Below are 8,460 nucleotides of genomic sequence, written 5' to 3' on the forward strand. Positions count from 1 at the left end.
ATTTCCACGAAAACCTAATATCTGAAGAGCGATAGACTCTGTGTAATGCCATTGCTTCACGAAAACGTCTCCATCGTCCGCCCGTCGCCCTGAACGCCTCGCGCGCGCGTCCCGCTCACGCCGCGTCGTCCGCACACCTCGGCGTCTCTCTAGGTTTCACACGCCATGTCGCAGTACGAGGAGGAACAGGCGATGGAAATCGAAGCCCTGGAGAGCATCTTCATGGATGACATGAAGAGACTTCCCGAGAACTCGGGCGATGGGATTGCGCACGCGAGCTCGTCGTGCTACCAGGTTGAGATAAGCGCCTACGGTGAGAACGATAGCGAGCCGGAGGAGGGAAAGGAGCGGGACGACGCTGTGCTGGGTTTAGTTTTCGCGCACACGGAGCGGTACCCGGACGAGCCGCCGCTTCTGAAGTGTCGAAGCGTCCGCGGCTTGCGAGAGGGCGAGCTCGGGGAGATTAGCGCGTTAGTACTCGAACAGAGCGAGACGTCGGTCGGGCAGGCTATGATATTCGACCTGACGCAGACGTGTAAGGATTGGATGCGTCGACGCGCCGGGGCGAGCGATTTCGTCGACGAGGAAACCGAGGAGGAACTCCGTGCGCGCCTGGAGCACGAGGCCGAGGAGCGCCTGCGCCAGATGCGCATAAACGGAACCCCGGTGACGATAGAAAATTTCAAATCTTGGCAGCTCGCCTTCATAAAAGAGCGCGGGGAGTCGTTCAATCCCGGACGAGTCCGTGACGCCGACGAGTTGACCGGGCGCCAATATTTTGAGAGCGCGAGAAAATCCGGCAAGGACGTCGAAGCCGACGGCGGCGACGGCAGCGAAGGCGATTTCGAACCCGACACCGATTCCTCCGAGGACGATTTCGCCGATTCCGACTCCGACGTGTCCTCCGTCGACGCCGACGCGTAACCTCTCGCGCGCTCTCGGCCGGCGCCGACGCGTGACCTTTCGCGCGCTCGAGGCGTTCGATTCGCCGACTAGGATAAGTGTAAGCGTGAAAACATTCAAAACTTCAGAGTGCCGCGACGGATCGCGCGCGCCGCGCGCGCCCGTCCGGGCTCGGACGCATCGCGTCTCTCGATCTCGAGCGATGGGCGATTACGTCGAGCTCGAGCGCGATGAAGAGCACGCGTCGCTCGTCGAAGATGCCCAGCCGAGTCACTACCCGACCGACTCGTCGACGTCGTACGAGCAGTTCGACGTCGATGATTTGGAGGTCGTGGACGCGACCCCAGAGGCTGTGGACGCGCGCTTGACGCGAGCGAGCGTTCGAACGATCGCGCTGAACACGTGGCTGTACATGGCAACGCCTATGAGCATGCCGGCGACGGTGGCGCACGCCGGGGCGACGTGGACCGGAGTGTTCTTCACGTACAGCGCGATGAGCACGTATTGGACGGGACGGGTTCTGGGATGGGCGTTTTTGGCGGACCCTACGTGCACGACGTACGCGAAGATGACGAGTAAGGCGGTGGCGAGGCTCATCGTTCGCCGAGGCGGCGACGAGGGCATCGCGAGCCGATGGGAGCCGCGAGTGGAGATGGCGACGCTTTGTCTGCAGTTTGTGACGTATTATCTCGACGCGACGGTGCAGATCGTGTACATCGCGCAGTATTTTGGGCAGACGTTCACGGGGTGGAAGATGTGTGGGGCGAGCTGGGCGTTCTTCATCGGAGCACTGTCGCTGCCGATTGTGCAAATCCCGACCATACACGACTCCGGAAAGGTCGTGCTTCTGCCGTGTGCGAGCGTCATTATAACGCTCTCGGTGTTTTTCGGGGAGATATTCTCCACACGTCCATGGGAGAAGTGCGATCCTGGGCCGACGTACGGGAAGATCGTGACGAGTGGAACGATTTTCAGCTCGCTCGGAAATTTTGCCTACGGCTTCGGCGGGCACGGTCTGTATCCAGAGGAGCTGCGCGAGATGAAAAACCCCGAGGATTGGGCCAAGGTGTTGAACTTGACGTACGGCACAATGGTTCCAATATACGTTCTCGTCATGTATTTTGGGTACAAGGCGTACGGGGACTTCGCCAAGGGGAATATCAACTTGAACTTTCCAAAAAATGCGGCGAACATCGTGTCCATGATGATGCAATCCGTGCAGTGCTACTACGGTGTGTTCTTCACCAATATTGCGTTAATGATGCGCATCGAGACGTCGCTTGGAGTGGATCCAACGCAAGCCTGGACAGTCGTCACCAAGTACGGCGTGACACCTCAGGTGTTTCGCTTTGTTTTTCGCACGGCCTTTTTGGCCACCGAGGTGCTCATCGCCGCAATTTTCCTCGCCGTGTCGGGAGACGTCATTCTCGATTTACAATCGCTCGTGGGAGCGATTGGTATGACGGCAATGACATTCTTCCTTCCTTCGATCATTCATTACGCGTTCAACATGAACGAGAGGTCATCCATTGCCGAGCGCATGTGGGTGGTGACGAACTTCATCATGGGCCTCTTTATCATGTTCTCCGGTTTGTACGGTTCGCTCGATCGCTTGTTCGGCAGCAAGTACGAGAATCAGTGCCCAGCGCGATACGTGTACTCACCCGCGGACCCAGCCGACCCGTGCTACGTGAGCGGTATTCGATATTGAGAATATTGAGATTGTCTGTACTAAAAACACGCTATGAACCTAGTAGTCGTCGTCCTCCGAGGCGTCCAAAATAACCTTCGCCGACGCCGCGTATTGAAGCCTCGCCGCGGCGATGCACTTCATCAAAATATCCTCCGTCGCCTCCACCTCACCGCCGTTTTTAAACACCCCTCGAATCATCCCGTCCTCTGTGAGCACGACGCTCACCTCGCACTCGCTCAGCGCCTCCTCGGCGTGAGTCGGGTCCACAAGCAAGTGCTCTTTATACAACGCCGTCGTCAGGCACACCGGCGTCGTGCGAACGTTTAACGGCGTCCCCTTTCGCATCCCATCATCCGCTCCGTCTACTCCTTCCTCTTCATCGCCGATCACAATCTTCCCGCGTTTCACCGTCGCCTCTGGCAGAACCACGTCCCTCAGCGCCGCCACCGCCGCGCTCAGCGCCGCATCCGCCGCCGCCCCGTCGTCGTCCAACACCACGACGTCCAGCATCAACCGCCACGCGAAAACTCCTCTCTCGATGCACAGATCGCTCAGATCGCTCCCCAAGACCTCCGCGCTCGTCAGCGCGTCCCGCACGCGCGCCGCGCACGCCTCCGCCTTGTCGCTCTCCCGCCCCGGTCGTTCCAGCTCGCTCGCCTGCGGCGCGAACGTCACGCGGACCTCTAAGAACCCCTCGTTCGGTGCCTCCGCCCTGGGCGTCGCCACGCTCGCTCGCGCTCCCGCGAGCGCGGTCGTCGCCCCGTGTCTCGCGAGCGCCGACCCGAGCGCGTTCGTCGCCGTCCCGCACGCGCACGCCCGCGCGCGCGCGCGCCCGAGCGGTCGGCCGTCCCTCCGAGTCGACGTCTCGAGCGTCTTCTCGAACGCCTCGTCGGGGTAGAGACGCTCGTACGCGCGCGCCTCCATGGTTGAGGGGAACTTTGCGGGGCGTCGGCGAGTGCGGCTGGAATTCGTTCGATTCGTCGACATCACGCGACGCGCGACGAGATCGGTGACGTGAACGCGGGATAGAATCGTGCTGTGAATTACGCGGCGTCGATATGTACGCTCGGAGCGAACATCTGATGAGTAACGACGCGTCGACGCCCGATGGGAGATCGCCCGCGCATCGCGCGCAAGGTGGGTTCGCGAACTCTTTCGCGTCGCCGCGCGCTCAATCCGACGGAAGATGGCTCGAGAGCGAGAACGGACGATCTATGGATGGTGGGGCGTCGTTGAGGAGCGCGAATGGTGGGCGAAACGCCGATGGGACGCCGCGAGCGCAAAAGTTTTCCTCTTTGCTCTTCGCGTCGCCCAACCGGGACGCGCAGCAGGGCGCCGGGTTGTATCGAACGGAGAGCCTGACCGGGGGTGGGAACTCCACGCCGAGAACGAGCGGAGGGACGAATCGGTACTTTGGCGGCGGGGCGGGGGCGAGCGTGAATCGGGGGAAGTTGGAGGAGCGCGCGACGCCGACGCCGGCGCCGGTGATCGGCGGCGCGAGCGCGCGAGGGACGCCGCTTTTCACGCGAACGGAGACGGGTGGTGGGGACGATCACACCCCTGGATTCTTGCGAAGAGCTATCGAGAAGACGCAGGCAGAGAACGCTCGAGGGAGCGACGCGCGCGCTGGGGAGGAGGCGGTGAGCGCGTGGTTGGGTTCAAACGCGACAAAGTCGAGCGCTCCATCGACGACCAACGCCGCATTCACAGCGAGCGCGGCGCTGAATGACGCAGAGGCCGAGCACTGGGTCACCGTGTACGGTTTCTCGAAGGATGAGAAGTCAATCGTCCTCCGCGAGTTCCAACGCGACGGTGATATTGTCAACTTTGGCTCGTTTGACGAGAGCGGGCGAGGGGTGAACTGGCTCCACGTCAGGTTCGCGGCCAAAGAGAGCGCCCGTCGCGCGCTGCGCAGGAACGGTCAAAACATTAGCGGAATCATGGTCGGCGTCAAGGAGTTGGATGCCAAGGCGAAGATGGACATCGGTTCGGGCGCGTCCGGGGAGGGTCGTTTGTCGCGAAACTCCTCGGTTCGCCGCGTGGCGCCGATTCGCGATGGCGTCGCGCTTCAACAGCGCCAGCGAACGACGTGGGACAAGGTCTTGCAGTTCGTCTTCGGCGCGTGATAGAATACATTTGGAATGAGAAGATAAACGAATTCAAACTATCGACAACGATATTGATTACACAAGATCCTCCGGCTTGAGCCTGCCCATCGCAAGGAGTTTGTCTATGGCGAGTTGCGCGGTGACGACCGATGGCATCATCATCTCCCCGCTGTACATGAGCTTCTTCAGCTCCCGCACCGTCACCCGCTCGTGTGTCATGTTGAACTCCTCATCGTCCCTCCCGCACTCCTCTCCGTCTCCGCACGCGACGCCGTCGACGCTCAGAAACGGAAACAACCTGTTCCGACACCACTTCGTCTCTAAAAGACCCGGATTGTCCCGCTCGATCAGCCGAAACAGCTCCCCCCCCGCGATCCGGCTCTCCTGCCTCAACTCGTCTACAGCCACCTCCTCCATCGTCGCGTGCTTTCCCGGTTCATAACATCCGCTAGGCAACACCACGCACTCCGCGTTGCTCCCTTGCGCGTACTCTCGCACCACCGTGAACTCCGGCTCCCCGCTCGACGTCACCTCTCGGTCGTGAAACGGCGCGACGCACACGAACGCGAACGCGCTCTTCGGATGTCCCACGACGTCGTACGCGAACCGCTTCGTCGTCGAACCGTCGTCGCTTTGAAACTCAACCAAGCGATCGTACACGGTGAAGTACCGCTCGTGCACCACCGTCTCGCGCACGATCTCACCGTCTCGCAGCGCCGCGCGGTGTTCCGACGCGCTCGAACGCATCGCGCGCGCGCTCGGGCAAGAGCCGGGAGGACGCACGCGCGCGGAGACGAGCGTGCGCGCGGCGATGCGCATGGGAATGAGGACGGTCGCGACGAGTCACTGCAGTTTGCGACGCGTCGTGAGACTCGTCCGCGCGCGCGTTTCGCGTCGCGCGCCCGTCGAAGCGTCGCGGCGAAGATGATCGCCCGTAACAGAGCGCTCGGTGGGGTTTTACAGCGCGGTGTCGACGCGATCAAGGGCGGAGAAGCGGTCGAGGGATCGCTCGTGCGCGTTTTCGCTCGCGCGCTCGGCGCCAAGGCGCCCGTGAGCGCGACGGTGCACCAGCCGATCCAGACGAAGCGTCCGGGGAAGCTGGACGGGGACGTCGGACACACGGCGAAGTGGCTGGACTCCACTGCGAAGCCGAGTCCGATGGAGTACAGCGCGGCCGCGGAGCCGATCGGCGTGGCGGGAGACAAGGTGAGCTGCGACTCCCCTGGGGCGTGTAAGGATCGATTCGGCGTCGGGGAGGGAGGCCTGGGGGCGCCGCATACGTATTATAAGCTGAACGATACGTCGAAAGAGTTCCCGGCGAAGTGCAAGTACTGCGGCTTGCGCTTTTACACGCTCGGCGGCGGACACTAGGGTGAGGTTTGATGTAAAGCGGAGCAATGTCTTTTGTGTATATTTCGAATTGTTCATTTGTCGCTCGTCGCTCGTTCGTCATCGCGTGCCGCGCGCTCGCTGCTCGGCTTGGATGCAGTGTTCGATTGAGCCCGGGTCGGCGAGCGCGGAGACGTCGCCCAAATCCTCGATGTTTCCGGCGGCTATTTTCTTCAAGATTCGGCGCATGATCTTTCCGCTTCGCGTTTTCGGGAGGTTTTTGACGACTATGACTCGTTCGGGGGCGGCGAAAGGGCCGATTTCAGCGCGAACCTTGAAGACGAGTTCTTGCTCGGGATATTGCGTCGCCTCCTTCTTGCGCAGAGGATCTAAAATCACGAACGCGACTATCGTTTCGCCCTTGATCTCGTGTCCGATCGATACCACGGCGGCTTCGATGCAGAGTGGGTGTTGAACCAAAGCTGACTCGACTTCTGCGGTCCCTATTCGATGTCCACTCACGTTCATGACGTCGTCCAATCGACCGGTGACGTACAAGTAGCCGTCAGCGTCTCGACGCGCGCCATCGCCCGACGCATAGTAACCGCCCTCGAAGACTTTGAAGTAAGAGTTCTCGTATCGTTCGTGCGCGCCGTGCACGTCCATGAAAATCCCGGGCCACGGACGTTTGATGCAAAGCGAACCTTCACCTTCCCCATCGATTTCATGCCCGTCGACAGGATCGAGCAAAACGGGCTCGACGCCGAAGAACGGAAACGTCGCGCTCGATGGCTTGAGCGGCGTCGCACCGGGAAGCGGCGTGATGATATGTCCACCGGTTTCGGTTTGCCACCACGTGTCGACTATCGGAAGCTTTTTGTCGCCGATGATTTCATGATACCACAGCCACGTTTCTTTCGCGATCGGCTCGCCTACAGTGCCTAGGATTCTCAACGTCGCACGAGAGCTTTTGTGCACCGGAGCGTCACCGAAGCCCTGTAAAGTTCTAAGAGCTGTGGGAGACGTGTAGAAGATCGTCACGCGATGTTTGTCCACGATGTTCCACCATATCTCGGCGTTTGGATACGTTGGCGTTCCCTCGAACAACACAGTGGCGCAGCCATTCAAGAGAGGTCCATAAAGTGTGTACGAATGACCCGTTATCCAACCGAGATCGGCGGTGCAGAACACGATGTCTTCCCCAGGATGAAGATCGAAGACGAATTTGCTCGTCGCGTACGCATAGACAAGATACCCGCCGAGCGCATGTACAACTCCTTTCGGCTTTCCGGTGGAGCCTGACGTGTACAGAATGAAAGCGGGATCGAGACTGTCGATGAACTCCATGGGATCCGGTTTTTCATCCATTCGATACTGCGAGATATCATCGTCCCACCACAAATCGCGCTGTGGATTGAACGGCACGTCATCAATGTTGAGAAACGGAGTATCATCAATTCTGGTGTCGGCGTTACCTTTCACCACAACTCGATCGGGAGAGAACCCATCATTTTGCATGCAAATCTCGAGCGCTTCGTCCACGATCTTTTTTAGAGGTATTATCTTTTTTCCACGGCGAGAAGCGCTCGCGGTGATGATCATTTTCGCTTGGCAATCGACGACGCGTTGGGCGAGTGATTTGGCAGAGTAACCCGCGAAAACGATTGAATGAACGGCACCGATCCTCGCGCACGCAAGCATGGCGATCGGCATCATCGGGATCATCGGAAGATACATGATGACCCTATCGCCTTTTCCGATGCCCTGAGCGACTAAAAATTTGCTGAAAGTTGAGACCTCTTCGCGGAGCTCGTTAAAGGTAAAGATTCTCGAGTTGACGGCGTCGTTAGCCTCAAAGATTAAAGCCGGAGAATCCCCCAGACCTCGTTCGATCTGGAGGTCTAAGCAATTGAACGACATGTTGGTTCGCCCACCCGCGAACCACTTGACGTAAACCTCCCCTTTGCTCGGATCGAAATTCCACTCTAAGACTTCCTCGGGCTTATCGACGCCGTCAAACGCGGTTTCCCAACGAAGCTCCCCCGCGATCTCGCTCCAGAACATCTCCGGCTCCTTGATCGACCGATTATACATCGATCGATACTGTTCCATCGATCCAACGTGCGCACGAGCCGCCAATTCCATCGGCGGTTCGATCGCGTCTCCATTCGTCCCGCGCGCGCGCCCTCTCCGTCCCGGGCTCACCGCGTGATTCCGCGGCACGTCGATCGACGACGACCTCGACTTCGCCCCCCCGTCGTCCCCTCCCGTCGCTCGCGTCACGACGTTCCCGCTCGTTTTCCCGCGTCGCCGCGTCGTCGTCACCGCGCGCGTCGTCGTCGTCGTCGCGCGCATCTTTCCCGTCCTCGCCTCGTCCTCGACGGTTCGTCTTCCACGATCGATCGATCGATCGATCGATCGATCGAT

The 8,460-nt window shown here is 60.0% G+C and overlaps 7 protein-coding genes across 7 annotated transcripts; 4 read left to right on the top strand and 3 right to left on the bottom strand.

Annotated features, from left to right (window-relative positions):
* Positions 1-165: 165 nt before the first annotated feature.
* On the top strand, positions 166-924 carry OT_ostta03g02510 (Ubiquitin-conjugating enzyme/RWD-like; the record flags this gene model as incomplete). The annotated part of the gene is made up of 1 exon (XM_003078114.1): positions 166-924. One exon carries the CDS (start codon positions 166-168, stop codon positions 922-924), a length of 759 nt encoding a protein of 252 aa, XP_003078162.1.
* Positions 925-1,105: 181 nt separating this feature from the next.
* OT_ostta03g02520 (Amino acid transporter, transmembrane) lies at positions 1,106-2,614 on the top strand (the record flags this gene model as incomplete). Its single annotated transcript, XM_003078115.1, has 1 exon — positions 1,106-2,614. One exon carries the CDS (start codon positions 1,106-1,108, stop codon positions 2,612-2,614), a length of 1,509 nt encoding a protein of 502 aa, XP_003078163.1.
* A 39-nt stretch (positions 2,615-2,653) lies between these two features.
* OT_ostta03g02530 (Exoribonuclease, phosphorolytic domain 2) lies at positions 2,654-3,520 on the bottom strand (the record flags this gene model as incomplete). The annotated part of the gene is made up of 1 exon (XM_022984765.1): positions 2,654-3,520. One exon carries the CDS (start codon positions 3,518-3,520, stop codon positions 2,654-2,656), a length of 867 nt encoding a protein of 288 aa, XP_022838494.1.
* A 158-nt stretch (positions 3,521-3,678) lies between these two features.
* On the top strand, positions 3,679-4,722 carry OT_ostta03g02540 (RNA-recognition motif (RRM) Nup35-type domain; the record flags this gene model as incomplete). Its single annotated transcript, XM_022984766.1, has 1 exon — positions 3,679-4,722. The coding sequence occupies one exon, from the start codon at positions 3,679-3,681 to the stop codon at positions 4,720-4,722; it is 1,044 nt and encodes a 347-aa protein (XP_022838495.1).
* A 57-nt stretch (positions 4,723-4,779) lies between these two features.
* OT_ostta03g02550 (NUDIX hydrolase domain-like) lies at positions 4,780-5,451 on the bottom strand (the record flags this gene model as incomplete). Its single annotated transcript, XM_022984767.1, has 1 exon — positions 4,780-5,451. The coding sequence occupies one exon, from the start codon at positions 5,449-5,451 to the stop codon at positions 4,780-4,782; it is 672 nt and encodes a 223-aa protein (XP_022838496.1).
* A 177-nt stretch (positions 5,452-5,628) lies between these two features.
* Positions 5,629-6,075, top strand: OT_ostta03g02560 (Zinc finger, CHCC-type; the record flags this gene model as incomplete). Its single annotated transcript, XM_003078118.1, has 1 exon — positions 5,629-6,075. The coding sequence occupies one exon, from the start codon at positions 5,629-5,631 to the stop codon at positions 6,073-6,075; it is 447 nt and encodes a 148-aa protein (XP_003078166.1).
* A 78-nt stretch (positions 6,076-6,153) lies between these two features.
* Positions 6,154-8,388, bottom strand: OT_ostta03g02570 (AMP-dependent synthetase/ligase; the record flags this gene model as incomplete). The annotated part of the gene is made up of 1 exon (XM_003078119.1): positions 6,154-8,388. The coding sequence occupies one exon, from the start codon at positions 8,386-8,388 to the stop codon at positions 6,154-6,156; it is 2,235 nt and encodes a 744-aa protein (XP_003078167.1).
* Positions 8,389-8,460: the final 72 nt, after the last annotated feature.

Source organism: Ostreococcus tauri, assembly GCF_000214015.3.
Source record: "Ostreococcus tauri WGS project CAID00000000 data, contig chromosome 03, whole genome shotgun sequence".
Taxonomy (NCBI): Eukaryota; Viridiplantae; Chlorophyta; class Mamiellophyceae; order Mamiellales; family Bathycoccaceae; genus Ostreococcus; species Ostreococcus tauri.